The following is a 22,504-nucleotide window of genomic DNA, read 5'->3' as shown; positions in this document are numbered from 1 at the left end:
ACCAGGTAGCAGCAAGCTAATAACTTACTTTTAGAGGCACTCTGTCTTGTTCCCCTGAAGAATACAGGAATTTCTAGTCAGTGGCTTTAAGATTTTTCCCCTTACTTCCATAATTTGCAAATATTGAATCTTACCAAAGACACCCTGCTGTATCTCCACCTGTCCAAAACCACAGTTCTCTGCACTTCTGATATTTAACATTTATTCTTCTTCTAAGAACAATCTCACTTCAATTACTGGAAAGGCCAATAAGATATCACTTTAAAATTTCATACACTTTTTCATGTACTCTACAATAATTTCAACATTACATATATATATATATATATATAATCCCCAACAGCGTTCCTGTCGGGTAAGCAGGGGTTTCAGGTTGGCAAGTAAACACCTGTACTTGATGAGTCACACCTTGATGCCAGCACTGGTTTTGTGAGAGAAGGCTTTTTTCACATGGTGGCAGCCTCAATTAGTAATGAGACTCCTCACAAGTGTCACTACTATCTTTGGAATGAAAAGTCATAAGAAGAATAACAAACAAAAGGAGAATGAAGCAAAAACAGTGTGCAAACAAAAGAGGAAACTGATTGTTAGCAGTAAACAATTCCTTGTGCTGAACAAAAACCACAATCGATAAACAGAAATCTAAACAAAGATGACAAGTACCGTTGGTTTACATGCAGGCTGGAGCCTCAGAGCTCACTATAATGGAGACAAATTTAAGATGCTCGTGCAGGAATATGCTTTATGTGTTAGTAAATATTTCCTGTTTTTAATATTCTATGAAACTGTATTACTCACCTGGGTGCAGTTGTCAGTGAGTCAGCTCAGTGTGGAAGTTGTGGCCTCAGGAGATGAACTTATCTTTCAATTCGCTCTGTGGAAAAACAGAGGTTCTCTTAAATTAAGAAATTGTAAAGAGAGTTTTTAAATCACCATGAAAACTAGATTCCACATCAGAGAGTTTTTAGAAGCTTATTAAAAGCCAGATATGGAGGGCTGTAGATTTAGAAGCTGGAGTAAAAAAAAAAAAAAAAAGCAAATAAAATATCACAGTTGAAGACTAGAGACAACTCAAAATGTTAAATTACAACTGGGATCTGACACAACTAGATTATTGTACATTACAGATGCAGGGAGAAAAAAAAATCCGATTATCCCATCAGTAGGCTGAGCATGGGAGACAAATAGACCGGTCCATTTGGTGCGCACAGCAGTCCCACAGATACTCACAGAAAGCCCTGAATCTCAGCTGGACCCTGGTCACAGCGTGGGTACCCTGCACCAGTTCAACAGAGGAAGACACCCCGTGTGCCATTCACACAGCAGGCTGGTGTAATGGTGTTGGCTTGTTGCGCTGGTATCTTGGAAATGACGCGTAGCTTTCCACGGTGCTTCTTCGCTATTTTTTTTTTTTTCTTCTGACAGGTACCCTACCTCAGCAAACTTAACACTGTCGGATTAGTTCCTCTTATTAAATTCCCCTTGTTCCAGCGCGGCAGACACCTTCCGCAAAGCTAAGTAACTGTCAAAAACCACAATGCGTTCTCAGATTTATCCTCTCCAGGCTACGTGCGATTGTTGATGCGTAAAATAATAAATTAAATTTCTGTCTCAGTCCTCATTCGTCCCGCTCGTATCAGTCAGAAATTCCTCAAAATTGTCAATTTATCAAAGGCTTTGTGGGTGTTTTTAATCCGAAAAATAAACTGAGAGAGGTAAGAAGAAGAAAAAAAATTCCTTTGCTTTTCTGTCTGAGCTGGATAACGCAAAGAACCAAACTGGACTGCACATGAGAGTAGGCGTAAATGAATGGTGAAGGATTGAGAGGACGCAAACCACACAGTACACGGATCAGGACAAGATGGATATCAAGCAGAGGGATGGTGGCAGACAAGAAAGAGGAGTGTGGTGTTATGCAAATGGAAGTCTTGTCTTACTCTTGCGGTGGGCAGCATTGGCACAAGAGACGATGAGCGAGATGGAAAAGCAGTAACACTGCGGAAACAGGGGAGGAGACGTTCAGAAACAGTGCTACACGCACGGCTGATCCTCCTAACTGCGCATCAGGAGGTCTAGATGAATGACCATTTCACTCCTACATCCTCATATTTTTGCTCATTATCGCTATCAGCCATCAGCACAGATAACCTGCTGCAAGCTAAAAACCTAGAGATCTGAGATTCGTTTTGAGACTCTGAAATCCCAGATGTTGTTGTCTGTAGGTCTGTAGTGGGTTGGTGGTTTGATTTTTTTTGTTATTGTGTGGATGGTTATAGACTGAGATGTACTACAGAAAAAACATCTCATTTAACTCTCTAATGATTTTTTTAATGTAAATTTATGATTCACATCATTATAAAACTCATAGAAGTTAGGAACAAGATCCATGATTTGAGGAAATAACAAGAAGAAGGAGTATAAAGTCTATGGATTAGCTGTAGCCGCCCTAAAATTCTTGCACTGGTGAAAAATGGATAGACAATTTTGCCATTTCAGTCTTTGCCACTAGTTGAGTAAAAAAAACAGTCTCCTTGTCATGTGTAGACTAATGTCTTCTGTAGATCTGGAGGCTGCTGAGAAAATAACCCTGATGATGTCATGGTGATGTCATTAGGGTTAGCAGCTTTAACTATTTGACAGAAACAAACCTTTGTTATAAAGTAGAGGCAAGGAACTGGAAAGATGAAGGCATTCAGCGGCCAGAGAATGTCGAATCTTGAAAGATGCTATTGAGTTGCATCATGGGAACTGCAGGACCCTGTGATATTAAAGACTACAGGTTAGGACATTGCGCCAAAAATAATCCAAAATCAATAATAAAATAAATGTATTTATTTTATTTATTTATCTGTATTGTCAGACTTAACGTTCTTTAATCCATGCTTAGGCTATGTAGGCTACGCTATTAGCTGAATCCTAATGTTAGAATGCTAACACGCCCACAGGTACTGTGTCAACATGTATTTACGTTTACAGTTCTTCAGTATAAACATGCTGACATTTATCATGTGACATTTAGCATATTAGAATTAGCATGCTCAGATGCTCAGCGGGGGTGACAGGGAAACAGCCTTCAGTCATCAACTGAAATTTTTGGCAAGTGGAAATTTTGACCTGTCAGGCTAAAGCTATAGCTTTCATTTGGATAAAATTCAGGACATTCTGGAGGACAGAAGGCACCAGAGGAGGGGACAATGCCCCCAAATACCATGAGGAGGATTAGTGCGCTGGATCCCCTGTTCCTGCAGAGAGGACTTTAAAACCATATCCTGAAACCAGTGGAAGAGTTTGTGTTGTTACCAGTGGAGATGCTTCACTTGAACAGTTCCCTTAAACCACTGTGTTCATTCCAACACATCCTCTACACTGTATATAAAACACAGAAAACTGCCCAGTACGACCACTTAAAACCTCCCTGTCGACATGGTGTTTCATTAAAGCGCGCGAGTGAAATTCTAAACATAATTCACCCTCATTAGTTTCAAGTGACTGACCTTCCCATTTGTGTTGTAAATGTATGGCTTACAGCTGAAAGGTTAAATGACAACAGAAATTCCATAAATTTGAATAAACATGGATTCACATTTAATTGGATTAAACACGTGTCTGAATATGGACACGGTTTTGTGATCGTTTAATTGAAAACTAAAATTAACCTACTATTAGAACTCCTTGCCATTTTTCTTTTCATCTTTGCGAGAGCTTCCTCAGTCTTGTCATCATTATTATGTGGAATCAGCACTGTGCACCCCCTCCTTCCCTTCTCTCTTTCAACCCGTCGAGGTAGACAGCCGCCCACCACCAGCCGGGTTCTGTTCAAGGTTTCTACTTGTTCAAGGGGAATTTTTCCTTGCCGCTGTCACCAAGCGGTTGCTCATGGGGGAATGCTGAGTCTGTAAAGGATATTGCAAAGAGTACGGTCTAGACCTGCTCTATATGAAAAGTGCCCTTAGAAACCACTTTCTGTTATGGTTTGGTTCTATATAAATAGAACTGACTTGACTTATGAGATTGAGAGTCAGGTGGTGTTACTGTTTGTGGGCCCGTAGCCGGAGAAGCAGGTGCTGCTCAGTGTAACCCCTGATACTGATGGATCCTTCCTCACATGCACCCACACACATACACTATCACATTCTCCAATGAGTTCAAATTAGCAGATGTGTCTGTCACAGGCCAGTCACCATCTATCCTTCATACTCCTTCAGTCCCTGTCAGTCAGCACCATGGACAGCACCTCAGACTGTCTATAACACTGAATGATGGTTAAAAAACAGTGTGTCACTGTTTGAAAATAACAAAAAACCTAAAAACACGTAAATTCTATACAGAGGATGAATTTGTTCCCTTAACAAGGTTCACTTAACATATCACTCATAATTATCTCTACCATGCCACTGTTGGTGAGACAAAAAGGTTTCTTGGATGTGGGAGGGACAGCATGTGTGTCCAATAATGGCCTGAATATGTGGACCCCTGTTTTCTGATGTAACGTAAGAGAAATTGCAAGTGGCTCAAGCTTTTGTGATTTATATTCTGTGAAGCAGATACTAGGTCTTCTCTGATTTCCAGTCCATCTGCGCCCTCTGGCCATGAATTCTAGCACTTTGATGCATTTCGTTGGGCTGCTCATTGCATCATAGTACATAAAATGCTATTGTTCCAAAACAACAGTCTGGTCTGTTGCAAAAACTTTTGTATGTGATAAACATTGAAAAGTGTGATCCTAAAACCTCACAAAACTCTCACAGCAGTTTTCATGCCTATAAGTGCTCTTGGGCAAGGGACCGAATTCCTGCCAGCTCAGGGTCTGTCATGTTGATCCTGACCTTTGGCCTTTGTGGAAGACAGTGGACTCAGAAGAGGATTTTCAAACCTGAATGGCAGAATTTTAGAGAATGAAGGCAGAAATATAACTCAGCATGTAAGGATGGCAACAGGTGGCTGACAAACCAGCTGGTCTGCCCTTGTTAAAAAAAAGCCTATGAAAAAATGTTTCTTTACTACCCCTAACAACGTAAAGCAAGGTCTCTCTTGTTCTTTATGGGGACAACACAAACTGTTTCAGCTTACAGACGCTTTATTTTTTAAATTTCTTTTATGCTGGTAACAGTGGCCTCAGGGTGAGGTGGAAATGAAATGACCTAAAAACAGGTTGTGCTTTTCTTTGCCAAGTGCCGTCCGTGAGGTTCACTGTGGTGGTATTTCTTTATAGAGAGAGACGAGTGCTGGAATGTATTTATTAAATTACACACGATGCAATAATATACTTGGCATCAAAATTCTTGCAGTCTCAGTACAGTGTTCAGTGTGCTCGTGTTTTTATTTTCAGTTTTTGTTCCAACTGAGTCATGACATAGATTTTTGTTTGCTTTGTGTGTTTGTTTGTTTTTTTTTTAAAGGTCACTGAATGCATCCTCAGGTAGGAGAATCACCATGTTTTGTTTTCTTTTTTTGTAACTAATGATACTATGTAAGAGAAATAACTGCAAAGTAACATCAGCAACTGAAAACATGGTGACGTCTTTCAGGATTATCTGAACTGTATTTAAAGAGCACAAAACATCCAATTTCTGGTTAAAGGCTGAAAAGCAACCTTACTGGAGTTGTTTGTGTTGCCATGGTAACAGTTCTTCTACATTATACCAGTGGATGCTGAGGATGGGGTTGTGGTTGTGCTCCTGCTGAACTGCTTTTTGACAGACACTTGTTAAAAAGAAATTAGACACATTAAACACTTCAACCAAAAGGGCATCATGTGCAAACCTCAGTGTTTTTGCAGATGTGTGTATGGCATCATTTAGAAAATACATCATAATCCTGTTGTATCACAGTGATATAGGGCAGCGTGTCAGGACACACAGTGTCCTGTGTCCTGTGCACTATTAACCCCAACAGCTTCTTAACTACGACACAAAGCTGTTTGGTGTTGTAAAGTTGTCATTGAGGTGCTGTAAGATGAAATTTATGCAGTAGGTGTTAATACCTCCATGCCACATTGTGCCATTTGGACGCTCTGTTATCTGACTTTGATTTTTTCCCCCCTCATTGTCGAAGCGATCAATAAAGCTGTTAGAAGAAAACATTTCATTTAGGCCTGAAGGTGCAGCAGGTCAGGAGACATTAAATCTTGTTTTTTAGTGTATTGGTAGAATAGCAGATGACTTCCACACCCTTCAGTACCCTTGGGATGGTCTTCATATCCAGTAATTGCTGTAATATACCACTAAACATTGCTCTCAGCTGTTCACTGCATTGCTCCAGCTGTGACCAGGCTGTGCCTTAATTCCCACTGAGGTAATGTGACTGGGGTTAATGAGTTATCAGTCCAGCTCGCAGCCATAATGCCCCCACTGTACATCTTCAACTCAAGGTCCAGATCAAATGACTCGACCTTTACTTTTTTAAAATTATTATTACTATTTTACACATAACAGTTATGTTCTTGCATTTTTCTTCTTCTTGGTCGACTTTTAGCACAGATCCCTGTACATATACAGCAAGTAAAACCACTGGAGGAATTTAGCTTTCTGTTTTATCAGAGTGAGTCATTTGTGCATCAGAACACAGTTAGACACCTAATGTGACCATCTGTTGCTGTCTCTGCCTCTCATATGTTGCCACCTTGTGGACAATTTAAAATCTGTCGGTCTTCATTTGCACTAATGCACCAATTAAAATGTTCTTGGGATCACAGGCACAGATCTGAACCAGATGAGGTGAAGAGATGACAGTGTCAGTCTTCATCACTGCTCACACCATTGATCCTTGAAGACATGACAGGAGACCAGTTATGCAGGTAAAGACAACACCGGACTGCTTTGAGACAACTGACATTAACATAAAAGATCTCACATTATTATGATTTTGAGATCTGCATAATGGGCTTAAAGGCTCAAAAGCTGTGGTCATTACATTTATTTACATTATCTCAAAGAGGGACAATAACATTTTATTTACTAGTTAGTATATGTATATACATGTTAGTGTTTGGTACACATTCTGTATATTTCAAAGCATTTTCATTCCTCTTCATGTGTCCATCGCCTGCAGTCATAAGCTGCTTTGACTATAATTAAAAAGGAATACATTTATAAGAATTTACAGAGTATTTTCTATTGCTGAAGTATGAAAAGTTAAATCATTGTTACAAATCTCAATTCTTTTAAAATTTTTACTTGACTATAAATAAACAAGCTAAAATCACATGTTAACATCAGCTCACATTGTATGGTATGTTTTTAGCTGTATTGTACATTATACTGAGATTTAGCTAAAGTATTTTTAGGGTTCAACACATGGTCTCATATCAGGTCTTTGCAGTGTGACAGACAGGAATGTGAAAAATACAGCATGACTTGCAGTCACTTCTTATCACCACTAGTGGGAAGTCTAATTTCAGCAATGTAACAACAGCAAGCGTTACATACTTTGTGGGTGCAAAAACAACCTTCTAGGTTTCAGCAGGAGCTTTGATTTCTCTGCGTTAATGTACATGTTTCAGCTGTTTCAACTTCCGTTCCTCATATGCAGTCTGTTGATCTATCATGTGACTACAAGAAACCAAAACCTAATTATCATCATCTTCATCTTCGTTTTCACCTCATTTTTCAAAAGACAGAAATGTGAGTATACTGTGTTTTGAAAAATGAGATGAAAACATGAGATTGAAAGAAAACATCCCTTAACATTTATGGATAACCTTTACCAGTCTTACAGTCCATGTTCCTACACACCTGTTTCATATTGATAATAGAGCAGCCCTCACAATGTAAGCATTTGTTGATGGATCTATGGTTTCCCTTTAGTAGGTGGCTCAGGCAAACTAAAGTCAAAAATGACAATAATTTCTCTTCAGAGAAAGCAGCACACAGAAGAATACATTTAAGATGCTTCAGTGTTGTTATTCAGTAGCTGCAGAAGTATAGAAATATTACCTGGATAAAGTTCAAGTTCCTTTTAATGAGAGCAAACTCAGAGAAATTAAAGTGTCCACTCTAAGGGCCAGAGCACTAACCTTCTTGGACTTGTTCTGATGGTTTTGGTCCAGACACGCTCCTGCGGCATTTATGAGTTCTGAGCTACTGGCTCAAGATGGAGCCAAAAGCTCTCAGTCCAGGGCTGTCTGGCAGCCTTCAGCAGCTATGACATCTAACTGCAGTTCATGTGAAGAGCGAGGCCTCTCTCTCATTTGTCAGACACCAAAACGCTGAGGGACACAAGTGTGACAGTAAGTTACAATAAAAATAACATCACGGCACAGTTTGACCAGACTGTAGGAAATCCCCAACCACTGACAACACAGTAAACCAAAATAGACTGCAACCTCTGCTTAACCATTAGGTGCTAACATACTAACCCAGATTGCTGAAACCCCCCCTCCATTCACTGCTCTTTGCTGTAACCCAGATTGAATTTTTCTCACCATATTTTCGTGACAAGGTGTCAGCCACCAGCCATTCGTTACGTATTGGATATACTAGCGTGACAATCAGAATGAAATGCCATTACATTTCACTTTAAGATGTGGGCGGTGATTCAGAGGTCTGGAGCCAGGCTATGAATATGCAGACGTGTAGCTGTGCAGATCAGCAGTGTATCCAGGAGGGCACAAGCTACAGGACGTTTTTCTCTTAGTCATTTCAGTTTGTAGAGAATTTGTTTTCACCTTGACGGTAACTGGTTTCTGTTGGTCAATTAAATTATTACTGATGAGTAGTGTACACTAATACTAGTAGTGTTCTTATAGTAGCTACCTAACAGGCCTTATATCAAATAATAATAAATGAATAAATAACTTCATGCAATGTATCATGTACATGTTAGAAAATGTTTTTAAAAATCCACACTCACCAAGTACTTTATTAGGAACACCTCCACACCTGCTCATTGGTGCAGTGATCCAGTCAGCCAATCATGAGGATGAATATGAGCAATGAATAAAATCATATAGACACAGATCAGGAGGTTCAGTTTATGTTCACATCAAACGTCAGAATGGGGAAAAAAAGATATCTGTGACTTTGACTGTGGTGTAGTGAGCAGAAAAGTAGCTCAGAATGAACAATACATCAAACCTTGAGACAGAGTGATTACAGCGGCATTAAACCACATCAGGTTCCACTGTTGTCAGGCACAGGCTCACCAAAACTGGGCCACTGAAGACTGAAAAAACACAGCCAGGTCTGATGAATCTAGATTTCTGCTGAGGCTGCAGATGGTGGGGTCAGAATTTGGCATGAATCCATCTTCTAATGGCTACCTCCAGCAGGATAACGCTCCAGGTGACAAAGCAAAAGTCATTCCACACTGGTTTCATGAACATGACAGTGAGTTCAGTGAACTTCAGTGACCTCCTCAGTCACCAGATCTGAATCCTGTAGAACACCTTTGGGATGTGGTGGAACAGGAGATTGGCAGCTTGAATGTGCAGCTGACAGATCTGTAGAAATGTAATGTGATGCCATCATGGAGCAACATGGAGCAGAACCTCACAGGACAGTTTCCAATGTTGTGGAATCAATGACAAAAAGATATGAGGCTGTTTTGAGAGCAAAATGAGGAAGTACTCAGTATTGGTATGGTGTTCCTAATAAAGTGCTCGGTGAGTGTGAGTTTACCAGCTTTGAGGAAACTGCTGCCACTCTGTCAATTCCCATAGGACACAGAAAGGATTCCTGAGCTTCAGCCAGGAAAAGAAGGAAGGAAAAACGATTCCTGCAGTGGATATGATCAGTATATTTATCATTAACAGATCACATGAACATATGAATATGAAAGGATTCACTCACAGTGATAAACCTAAAGAATTATCCCCCCTCTCTGCAGCTTCCACCTACTGAGCTCAATGTCTCTCAGCTCATTGTTTTGGCTTAACGGCCCGAGACTTTACTGTTTTGATTCAGTGTCGCTGCTCTCATCTGTGTTGTTTCAGCTGCAGCTGTTTTTATTGAAAAAGCTCTAATAAACCCATTATGCTACCTGCCCAGCACCAAATGGCAAACAGACAAAGTTATTGACCAGTTATTGAGCTCAGTGGAGCATTTGCAGCTAAAGAGGTAGATATTTCCCTCAGGAGTTGGTAGAGAGTAAAACAGAGCTCGGAGCAGAGTGAATATTGGACTTACATTCATCTGGTGCACACAAACATGACTTCAATTGAATGAGATCTGCTGGATGAATGAAGAGGCTGCTATTTGATAACACGTGCCATGTGCCAAAAAAAAAAAAGTTCCATTCATATGAAAATGTTTGGGATATAACAGGTGAAGTCGATGAAGGGATATTCAGGCTCATCTGATGAGGCTGCAAGAGTGTCAGACAAAAAAGGCTGGGATGTGCATTACATCATCTCCTCCTATCGACCCTATCCTGACCATGGTCCTGACACAGACATGCTGTGCCACTGACTGCAACTGTCATGAGCTGTGGTGAATTAACTTTCACAAATACTGTATTTGGCATTTTTGTGACGCAGCTGATTCTGATTTTGGCATTTGTCAGAGAAATCGTGTACAGATAAGTGTGAATCAGAGGCAAATAATATTGGGTGATTAAAACAAACAAAAAAAAGCATTGTGCATTATCAGTAGTTTCTAAAAAATCAGGTGAGGTTAGAAAAAAGTAATAAGAGCGCACAAGTTTAATGGATGTTGATTTAACAGCTAATAGAGCAGAGAATTGAAAGCAACGACAGGTGACTGAGAGCAACACCCTCAGAGAAACAGACATAAATTTCCTGAAATGACGGATGACTGAAGGCTTTGGTGAGAGGAACTGATAGAGGGAGGCAGAGCGATGGAGAAAGAGAGAAATACAGACAAAAGGAAAAACATTTGCAGCCTGCCCTGCCCCCTCATCAGTCTCTGGGGAACAAGGGATTATGGAAATGTATAAATGTGAGAGAGAGAGAGAGAGAGAGAGAGAAGGAGAGAGGGAGACTGACAGACAGCGAGGAGGGAGAGGGGAAGAAGAGAGCGAATAAGAGAGGGAGGGAGACGGAGCGATGCTATTGGCTGACCGTTATAACATCAAGCGTGATAGAAATATTTCTCTCGCAGTCTGAGAAATACAGAAAGAGAGACAGAGACAGTAGACTCAGGAAACACATTCAGGTCTGTTTTCAAAATCTCTGGAGGAGAAGAAAAGAAAGGAGAGTTTAGAAAGAGAGAAAGACGGGCAGATAAGGAGAGGGAAGACAATAGAAAGGTGCACTAATTAACTTGTGACTCTTGAGGGCTGTGGAGGTTTTTGCTTAAGAACAGCAGTGATTTCAAAATCAGAATAAATGCGTCTCAACATGTAGATCTTCTGCAGGTGTCTGCAGGTTAAAATTTTTCCCTTTAGTTAAGTGTTTACTCTGCACGTCAGCAAAGACAAACCTACATGGTTTTTTTTTTTGTTGTTTTTTTTTGAGAAATCTGAGGGATGCGTCTGAGAGAAAGATGCAGAGCAGAGAATTCTGACATGGTGCCAACCCAAATTGACAGAGACGAGGAAAGAGTGGACTGTTCAGAGGCAGACACGTCTCCAACCAGACACAGGTATTCTCTACTTGATATTAAGTACAGTCCAGATATTGATCCGTGCTAACTGAGACTATCATCAATACTGTACTCTGAGCTTGTATTTGTATGTCGTCTCGGATGTGTAATAGTGGCATTGTAATGTTACACAGTCACTTGATTTGTAACCCAACTCCAATATTTGCTGCCTCACTGATTTTGACTTTATTTAACAGCAAAATCAACACTGGCAAACAGTAATTTTCTTTGTCAGGAAAACTGTCCGATGTGCAGAGCAATATCTTGTATCTTCAGCAAAACATCAGATTCACATGGAGGTAAACTATTTCTCAGAAAACAAGTAATATACCAGGAGACTGTCTCTGTTAATAATAACTCACAGCTGATGTGCGTACATACATGTTACATATGATTTAAAAATATGCGTCATTAACAGTGTTCTTGATTTAGAGCAACAGATGAACTGAAAGCCATACGACAAACTACTGACCTATCACAAGAAGCCATAACCATCTTAGACAATAATACTTTTTGAAACACAGAGCTGTGCTTACTGTCGACAAGAATCCTGTGCTTCTGTTGTCAGCGTGTCAGTCGGACACTTTGTGGTTGGTGTTACTGTGAGAAAAAAAAATGTGTAGGCTTTGTCTAAAGAAAAACTACAGGGAGGAGGAGGATACAGACATTTTGCCTGTCAGAGACTGAAAAGAGGAACAGACAAGTGCTTCCTATATCAAAGCGAGGAAGGGGTCATCCTGCTGTCAGATGTACAAAAATCAGAGAAAGACACAGCATGAGTGGAAGTGAAGCCACAGCTCAAGCTGATTATTGATTGTTACTAAAACTGAGTGCTTTACCCACCTGGACAGTACAGACTCAGCTTACGTCAGAGGGGGGAACAGACAATAACCTCCACTAAAATAAAGAGGGGGAGTGAGCAATAGCCAGAGAGAGGCAGAGAGCGAAGGGGAAGTTCCCTTTCTCTCTCTCTCGACCCGTCTCGTCGTCAGGCTGGCTGGCACAGCCATGGCGTTCACCTTTGCGGCCTTCTGCTACATGCTCACCTTGGTGCTGTGCGCCGCTCTCATCTTCTTTGTCATTTGGCAGGTGAGTAGCGCCGCGCACACTGGAACCGCAGCACACACTGGAACCACAGCACACACTGAAACTAAAATGGGCACATGTAGAGCCTGAAAACGTCCACGCTCCATCCCACACAGGCAGACAAACACATCCACCTACACACAGTTGTACAACACTGACAGGAACACAGCACACACACACCTCGCTCAGGTCCTCTAGAGCATAAATGTGGCAGCTGAATCTCAAAGAAAAACCACAGCGTAGTTGGACTTTTATGTGAATATCCAACCTGTTACAAGCCACCAAACGACTCTTTGTTCCCTTTAATTTCAAACCAAAAGCTTTCCACCAACCAAAGCTTTGAGTTTGTAATTAGCTAGATGGTGATTAATTTTCGAGGTGTATTGAACACCACAGAATTAAAGCAGATACAGAGTGTGAAAAACACAGAACATTAAGTCTTATTTGAGCTTTTTTTAATCCATTTCCGCACAGTGACTTTAAGTGACCTGGTTTCTTGGTGGTTTATCACTAGTATAATTAATGGGAGCTTGTCCGACCCCTGTATATTAAAAAAAAAGACAGATTCCAGCCAGCTCCATCCCTCCACATTAAAGAAACACATGAGCCCAGAGTACTGACAGTAAATAGTTCCTCAAACAAGGTGGTCAGGCTCCAGCAAACTGCACGTAATGAGTACAGGGAGGCGACAGAGCACAATGATCATAAATCTCGCCACCAGACTGCTGTGAATCTGTCTGCCTGCAGCATTTTCAGTTGAAATTTGCACAGATATCGCTGGAGACCGGTGCACTGGGTTTGCTGGTTACACAAGTTACAGACTCGACAAACACCAAAGCTTTGATCTCTCGCCTTTAACATGCAATCCACGGAAGCAGGAATAATGTGAAATACAAAACACATCATTATGAATATAAGACTTGAAATGACTAACGTACCAATTGACTAAGTGGGTGAGACTATGAGTCAGTCAGTGTGTCTGTGTGTGAAAGAGACGGGGAGAAGCGTGTGTCTGGCTCAGCGCTCAAGCATGTGATTGAAACGCTTATCAAACTCTGATTTTGTTCACCCCTTCCCCCAGTCTGCCTCCCACAGGAGGGTACTGCACCCCAATTCTGTGAGGCTCTCCACCAATCAGAACGATTGTGCGCTGCTGTAGTAACCATGGTGCCCACTTAGGGGCTCACCATGTCGCCATGGAAACTGCATCTGTTTACAACAGAGCTAAGTGTGGAAGAAGACGAGGGAGAGCCGTATGGACTCATATGGGGGGGAATTACCACTAAGGCTTTTTCTATTTCAAACGCATAGAAGGATTCTGTTTTCATATTACCACTCACCGCTGAGCCGAGTCAGATGCTGATGCTCACTTATCTGCAAATAAGGCCTTTTCTTCTATTGTTTTTCAATGAGCCATTAAAATGGAGCTTGCTGTTTAAAAGCTGAACTGACGATAAGCACAGCAGGTGGCCTTTACTCCAAGAATTAATATTTTTGTAGAGCTATTAATCAGGGATCTGGAGTGAACAATTATCGCTCACACTCGCCTCACAGGGAGCAGTTAGAGAGCTGGTATCTGACCAGTGACGCTGTTTTCTCTACGGTGTCCTCAATTTATTGTATTTTAATACTTTGCTGAAAAGGCCAAAGAAATAAAATTATGCAAGTTGTTATACAGACCTCCAGTATGCCATAATCTTCTTACAGACTCCCCAAAGCATAAATTTGAAGTCATGCATGTGAATAAATTTAACAACTTTCCCAAAACATAGCTTTTGGTGAGCCCTGATGATTTTAATCCTGCCAGAAAAAAAATGCTAATCATTAAATATGAGTCCCTTTGACAGCCATCTGTGTCTCCATGGATATTCCATTTCTAATGAGACCTTTATTATTGAGCTCATTAAATAGAGACCGGACTTACAAATTTAAAGGAGATGAAAATCTGGAAATAAGGGTCACGTTCAAAAACCACACTGTGACAAACCAGAGGAGAATTTAAATCAGAATTTTAGCTCCTCAGATAGTAAGAAACAACACAGTGACAGATGGTATAAACACAATATGAGCTCCTATACAGGGTAAAGGGGGAAGAACAAGGCTGTAAGTAATTATACAAGCACACATTAACCATTTAATCACCATGTGTGTTCAGGCAAAGCCAACAATGTGGCTGCAGCTGTACAGGATGTAATGAGCGTGCAGTAGAACAAAGTGTTCAGTCGCCATCCCCATACAAACAGGACAGTTTCTAAAGAGTGTAGTGTTGAAAAGGTGCTGTATATACATTACATGTACAGAATTGTGCATTCACTGATATTCTAGAGGTAGCTAAATGAAAACAAACTCACACACGTTTTTCTATTTTTCAGATCATCGCATTTGATGAGCTTCGCACAGACTTCAAAAACCCCATTGATCAGAGCAATCCCACCAGAGCGGTAAGAACCATGCTGCTTTACTTCTTTCAAGGATGATCAAACCCTGGTGCACACACACAGAGAAATCCCTTCTTTTCAATTTCAAGTGGAACATTTCAGTGATTTGCACAGAGAGACTAAGAACAAATTGAGGGTTTCACTCCAGAAATGTTGCACATGACCTTAAAGTTATCAGTCAGTATTACACATGGCTTTAAAATAAATCACAGTTACACAAGAAACTCACAGTACACTGTTTATTAATGCCAGTGATCATCAGAAAAGCAAGTATCATTTTATGTAAATGACTGCTTTGCGATTGTGGATTTGTAATGAAACCTCTCAAATGTTTTATTCAGCCACATTTAGCCTCTCCATTAAATTTTCATCCTCAAATATTTGTAGTACTTTGAAAACAATTCCCACTAATCCAAGCTTCCAGGTGATTGCAACAGCACCCGGGCAGCGTTTGCCTTGAGCACTCATTTGCATGCTGATTGAAGCAATCAACCTTCTACACAGACGTCGGGCTCGTTTGGCTTAATCAATTAAAGAGATTGATGCTAATGAAGCCGCTGTTTATACAATGAGATACTGTGGTGGCACCACAATAACAGTGAAGGTACAAGGCTTCACCTCACTGTAACAGGAACAGACGTATTCTGTCTTGAGTCATATTGGAACAGTTAACCAGTTCTCTAAAGCGAAAAAATATTCTGGCAGAAAATAATAATAGACCCAAAGTAAGTGCAAGTCTCTCCCTGCAGTCTTGCTTATATTTAGTATGGATACTTTTCTCCTAGTCTTTTAAAAAAAAACATACAATGAGTCAATAATGAGTGCCATTATTCATTTAGCAAGTTAACAGCAGCTGTGAACGTCTTTTTCACAAGTTAGCTAATGTTCTAGCGATCATGTGAACCTGCATCTGAACTGCAAAGTGAGAGTGATGAGGAGTGGGAGAGGAACCTGCGAAAACAGACCGTGGGAGTGTGGAGGCACGCCAGCTACAGGGGGTGGACACAATAACTGCAACACCTGTAAAATATAATGCAATCAAATACAGCAGCTCTGGCACAAACGCTGCTGTGAATGTTCAGTTCAGAGTGGACGTGTTATTTTTTCCTCCTCCAATGAAGATGGAGAGGTGGTGTCTCTGACAAAGGATCATCAGATACTGACTATCACAAGCTTCATGACAGCACCATTTTTATCAAGGCTTACATTACTTTGTACCGGTGTTTTTCAATCTACAGCTGACAACCTAAACTTGTCATCTGAACTGATGTCAACATGTCAGATGTGTTCAGAAATAACATGATCTACCGGGATGTGATGCTGCCAGTCTGTCCCCAAATCAATAAACTGCAAAACAGAGTGAAGGCTTACATGGCAACAGCCTCGGAAAATAAACAGCAGTTATTTCTGAAGTCAGGGGAGAGAAACAAGTTTTCACTCAACTGCTATTGTCTACAAAAAAAAAAAAAAAAAAAAGACCAAAGCAGTGAATATGACAAAGGGACAAAATGGAAGACATGGAAGCCTGTGGGAGCTATATTAAAATGTTAATTTGAAAATGAAAATGTAATTCCACAGTCGGCATAATAATTTTCCAGATATGTATGTTGTTTGAGTAAAAATTTAAAAAGAAAAGGCAATACTCCAAGTTTTCATTTTCACATACTTGTTTGAGTTGTTCTATTACCATATTAAAATGAATACAGGCAAACTGTTTGAGATTTAATTTTCAAAGTCGTGCGTCTATGTACGGTGGAAAATATTCAAATGGGAAAATTGCAATGCAACATGAAGAGTGTAGCCTGATTTTCCATTGGTGCAGGCAACATTCAAGTCACAGTTACAATGAAAATACCAAATATTAGACTTAACCTGCTCTACAGTGAACAATGTATTCAAATTAAATTCAAAAAGCCAAACAGTGCCCCACAGTCTGTTGCATTTACACTTACATGTCATGCTCACAATGCAAAATTATAATGCTAATGTGGAACTGCATTTTTATTTTCAAGTTTACATTATGATTTTAACATAGTCCATTATAGGCTTCCATAAGAGACACTAAACATGTGTTTCCAAATCAGGTTGTTTCTTAGGGACGTGAATCATAGGTACAGTCTCAAAGGGAGACAAGTTGTTATTGTATAAAGCAAGCAAGAGACTGAAATTCAGAAACATTTCCTCTTGAAACACCTCAAGAGGTGAATCACCCCATAAAGAACGGTGCCATGTCAAGAGGACCCAGTTTTATAACTCTTGACATAAAATAACACATTACAAAAGTCAGGCTCTTGACATTTCTTTAGATTAGATTACTGATCAAACTACATACTTGACAACATTCTCTGCCCTGGATTTGTTGCTCTTTTATTTGTTCTGCATATTGCGAAATGTCTCTTCTGTCTTTGACTAATGTCTTCAGATGTCTTTCCCTTGCTGGAACAATTAAATATTCAGAGAGAACTGAATGACCTGACACAAATTGGGGCACCTCAGGGAGTCGCCAGGCTGTAAAACCCAAGCAGATTTACTGCAGAACAACAATTTATATGTGCAATAACAAACCATACAGTGCGCAGAACACAAGCTTAGCAGGCAGGTCCAGCACTGCTTTGTTTACACTTTTAACGTTCAGTGTTGTGGAAGGATGTGGTTCATAAAACAATAGAAAACTACACTGATGAAATGAACAGCGGAGTCTGGCAGTCGATTCAGGGAAAAATCCACTTTCGGGTTCCCATGTGAGTTTGAGTTCATGGCTACAGATTCATAAAAGGTGCAGCCTGTGGTTCCAGCATCACAGAGACTTTAATACTGGAAGCTACAATCCTGTAATTAAGACAGATGCCTCAATATGTCTTAAAATAAGGGTGAGAGTCTTCATACAGACTTATATCATGCTGCTTATCTTTATGTTTGTTTTACAGAATAAAACCAGACAGACAAATGTCTGACTATTGGTACTTTTGTTTATCTGCTCTATTAGCCACCTGGTGATTGAAACAGATTAATCTAAGTGAATGAACGCCAGCAAAACATCTCATTTCCCTTTGTTAGCTAATCAATGAACTCCCAAATAAAACATCACCATTAGAGGCCTCGGGCGGCTGAATGGTAAATGCAGTAGAAGATGGATGTCTCTCATTTCTAAAACTGATAACTGAGGCTTCCCTCATGGCTCACAGGACATTCAAAACCATTAGGTTTACAAGACAAGATGCAAAGGCCTGTTGCAAGCACCACTACCGCTTCAAATGTAAATATTTTACATTATGGAAAACAACTCACGGATTTAAGATAAAAAAAAAAAGAATTATTAATCAATTATTTTTTATAAATTATTATAAGTTGATAAATCTATTTTGTCTGTGCTCATACTATGTAATGTTGGTTGAGGTGAAGAAGTATGATATGTTATATGAAATATGTTTTTGTCAGCTGAAATCCTTCAAAAACTGAATTTTCTAAAACCTAAAAGAATGTATCGGTTGTGCCTTGAGATTTATTTTTTATTGTTAGAGGTAGCAGGAAATAAAAAAGGATGAAAAAAAAAATAGGCAGACTGTTAATCTGACTTTCTTTATATCTACTCCACAGAGGGAAAGGATTCTCAACATTGAAAGAATCTGCAACCTGCTCCGCAGAGTGAGTAATAGCTGTTTTTCACCTGCTGCTGGTGGATGACTAAAACACAGCGGCCTCAGACAACCATGACCATTTGTCTCTCTAACCATTGTGAGGACCATGACGCACACTGATTCATTTCACATGCAGCCCATCCCCACAACCCACCATCACTGCTCTGCAGACACACAGCAACGGAGAACACTGATACAGCGTAGTGGCCTTTGTGCCTGTTGTGATGGGCTTTCTTTTCACAGCTCAACGCTTTAAGAAAGGGAACTCAAGGTGCCTAAAAGCTGTCACGCTGTGGAGGCCATTTTGAACATGTGTGTTTATAAAACGGTCACTAGTCTTTGGTATAAGGCAAAATAAGCAGTAAATAAACAGAACACGATCAGAGGTATAATTTATCAGAGGAGGCAGATGCTAACTGTACTATTGGGGCCCATTTATTTTTGCAGTGTACACTATTGTCTTACTGGGTTTGCTGTGGGTTCATAATATGAGCTGCAATGTGTGTTTCATCTGTGAAATTATTAGAAGAACAGTTCGTCACTTAAAAATGGCAGTCACTAAAGTCTATTAGGTTCAGGGTGAAGGAAAATGATTATTGGGGGGTTTTATGTGTATGAAGCTGCTGATTTGCAGATGTTTGCTACTAACTGATAGTTTGATTTACTGATTCATTATTTTCCGCTGTGGTGCACTGCAAGGAACCTGGGTGCCCCTGATACATGCCCACTCCATCACCTTATAATTGAAGAAGAAATTAGGTGTTACACATTTTTCAATGTCTTTGCTGCTGTGCAAATATGATTTCAATAACCTTTAACAGCTGCAGAGGGAGACGACATGCACAAAGGTGGAACGCTCACAAATGCAAAGCATGATGCCGTCAAAAGAATCTCTTTTCTAATTATTTTTCAAGTAGAAAGGTGATCAATCTTTTCTGGTAATCAGACTAGATTGCCATTTCATTTCCACTTAATCATTCAGTGTGACATTGTGTTCATACCAACCCAGCCCCAGAGGCTTGTTTTGCCCTACCCAACCAGAGGTGATGTGTTTGTCCAATCAATAACAACATTATCAGTCAGCACAGACGCTGTGCTGAGGGTTGCTTAAGGCTGTCATGTCAAACAAAGAAATATGCCGATCTAAGTGTTTTCATATCTTTATAGCAGCTAAAATAATTTTTTTTCACTGTCAACACTGGATCACATGACCACCTGTCAGGTGAAAGGGTCACCTGTAGTGCCAAACCCACAAATAGTTATCATCCGATCCTGCAGTTTCCATCACCTCTACAGAACTTTTGGGTGTCTCTCAGCTCATTGCTGTGGGTTTACAGACAGCACCTACTGTTCTGGCTCACTCTCACTGTTCTCATCAGTGTCATTTTGGGTTGCAGGAGGCAGCTGTTTTCAGTGAAATAGCTTTAATAAACCTACTGTCCACTAGCTGCTCAGCACCAAACGACAGATGGACAAAGTTAGCATCTAGCTGTTGAACATAGCAGAGCATTTAGCAGCTAAAACACCAGGTATTTCCCTTTGAAGCTGGTGGAGAACCAAAACAAAGCTAAAAGAGAGTTAGTGTAAGAGGTAGATTGAACTTACAACAATCTGTGCAGCTTTATTTTATCCCACCTATGAATCTCTAATCATCTCAGTTGCTTTTCCAGCCGGAGAACGATCGGGTGCAACAGCAGATCTATTCGAATCACTGAAAAAATCTGTGATGTAGGCAGTACTTGATGCAAGATAGGCGAACCGAGCAACCTGGACCAGCTTTGTCAAATCACATCAGCTTCCACTAACATTTAAAAACCAGTCTACATGTGTTTGAAACTATATTTGCGCTCGTAACAGCAGCAAGCCATGAGTAACATTTACACCTTCTGTGTGAAAGTGTTTGCCTCGCAGTGTGATTTTGGTTTCGTAGATTGTAGTTATATCACAACACGCAACCCCATGAGTGTTTCAGTGTATTCCGAGGAGTTGCTGAAGTGCGATTACCTAATCACTTCAGTTTCTAAGCAAAATGCAGACCCATAACTGGACTCTCTGTGTCTGTTCTGGTTAGTTGGTGGTACCGGAGTACTCCATCCACGGGCTCTTCTGTCTGATGTTCATGTGTGCTGGAGAGTGGGTCACACTTGGCCTAAATATCCCACTGCTCTTCTACCATCTGTGGAGGTACAGTCCCATAACAGATGTCTGACAAGCTTCTGTTGGTCTGGTGGGTGAGTGAGCCAAACGTCTGTGCATTTGCAGGTTTTTTCACCGGCCAGCTGATGGGTCAGAGGTCATGTATGATCCTGTCAGTGTGATGAACGCCGACATTCTCAACTATTGCCAGAAGGAGTCCTGGTGCAAGCTGGGCTTTTACCTGCTCTCTTTCTTCTATTATCTCTACAGGTGAGTATAAACTCACCGTCTTTTCAGCTATAGTGTTCCTATAGATATAGATATGTTGTGGTGTTTTAAAATAAACAAACAAACAAATAAATAAAATAAAGACCGCTCAATTACTCTTTTTTCCCTTTTTTTTCATGTTTCCATGGTCTATTTCCTGCTGAAGTATGGTCTACGCCTTGGTGAGTTTCTAACACACACAGGAGATCTAAAGAAAGAAAAAAAAGGAAACATATATTAGAAAAGACCCAGAAGAATCAGAAGAATAAATGGAAACATAATCTCTTCCTATCCATGTATCCTTCCCATCACTGGCTTGGGTTTTCAACAGTCTAACAGTCTTGGACAAAACAAGAAGACCAATCTGAGTGATAATGTGAATGTAAAGGTGTTGCCTCCGCTGCTGTGGAACAGCTGGACAAAGTTCTGGAGGATAGAAATGAAACAAAAAGAGGACACAGCAGGTGTTTGTGTTGCCTTTGACCCATTATATGATTTAACAATATGAAGGGCTGGAGTTTTCCCGTGCTGCTCTTACTGATCCAGTCACTCAACTCACTGTGAATCTCCAAACACTTAGGGGCTGGAAGACAAAATAATATGTATGTATCCTGAGTTTGAAAATGCACTCAAAGCAGGTTTGTTTTGGTTTCATTTTAAGATGACAGAGACCTCTGATATAAAACTCCTGCTCTGACAGTGTTACAGGTACATTAAACTGTAAGACAGGATAAATTGTGCAGGAGAACTTTAAAGCACTGTAAGAAATGCCGAAGGCCGCACAGGGAAATAACAGATGTGTGTGAACACACACTTTTAACCAGGAGGAAGACAAAGCATAGACGTTTCCCTGATTCCAACCGCTGATAAAAGTCAGAAATCACACTGTATTGATTGATGAATTAATCATAAGTTTGACTTTAAGAGTCAATGCTTGTAATGTGCATTCAAAATAAGTATGTCCATGGCTGTAAGGACGTATTTTACGCTACATTCTAGGTTCATGCTTTCCAAAGAGCTTTATGCTCAGACATATAGTGCCAAAACTTTATATCTGAAAAACATTGTGTCAAATTATAAAAAGCCAAATCGGCGAAGAGAAAAGAAAAAGGATGAGGTTGGAAAGTGCCTTCATCTACACACTAAGGCACTGTCAGGCCTTGTCTTTGTTTTCACTCTTTAACACACATTTGGTTTTGGCGCAATGTTTTTTGTCTTGAAAAAACATTTTAGAAAACGTAGTTCTGTTGTATTTTTTTATTTTTATTTTTTGTGCGTGTGCAGGGAGCACCTTATTCCTATTTCCAGTGAAGTTTACTCTTAGGCATCTGCATCTATACTATAGTCATTTTAGCACAGCAACTTTTCTGTGATATGAGGTAGAATCGGGGGTTAAAGT

The 22,504-nt window shown here is 40.2% G+C and overlaps 1 protein-coding gene across 1 annotated transcript; it reads left to right on the top strand.

The window, feature by feature from the left end:
* The first annotated feature begins 12,548 nt into the window (after positions 1–12,548).
* On the top strand, positions 12,549–21,313 carry cnih2 (cornichon family AMPA receptor auxiliary protein 2). The gene is made up of 6 exons (XM_041051882.1): positions 12,549–12,629; positions 14,999–15,067; positions 18,662–18,709; positions 20,774–20,886; positions 20,965–21,108; positions 21,272–21,313. Exons 1-6 carry the CDS (start codon positions 12,549–12,551, stop codon positions 21,297–21,299), a joined length of 483 nt encoding a protein of 160 aa, XP_040907816.1. The 3' UTR covers positions 21,300–21,313.
* The last annotated feature ends 1,191 nt before the right edge of the window (positions 21,314–22,504 follow it).

The sequence above is a fragment of the Toxotes jaculatrix genome, chromosome 12 (genome assembly GCF_017976425.1).
Source record: "Toxotes jaculatrix isolate fToxJac2 chromosome 12, fToxJac2.pri, whole genome shotgun sequence".
Classification (NCBI taxonomy): domain Eukaryota; kingdom Metazoa; phylum Chordata; class Actinopteri; family Toxotidae; genus Toxotes; species Toxotes jaculatrix.
Note: the sequence above shows the minus strand (reverse complement) of the source record. Positions and strands in the feature narration are given on the sequence as shown.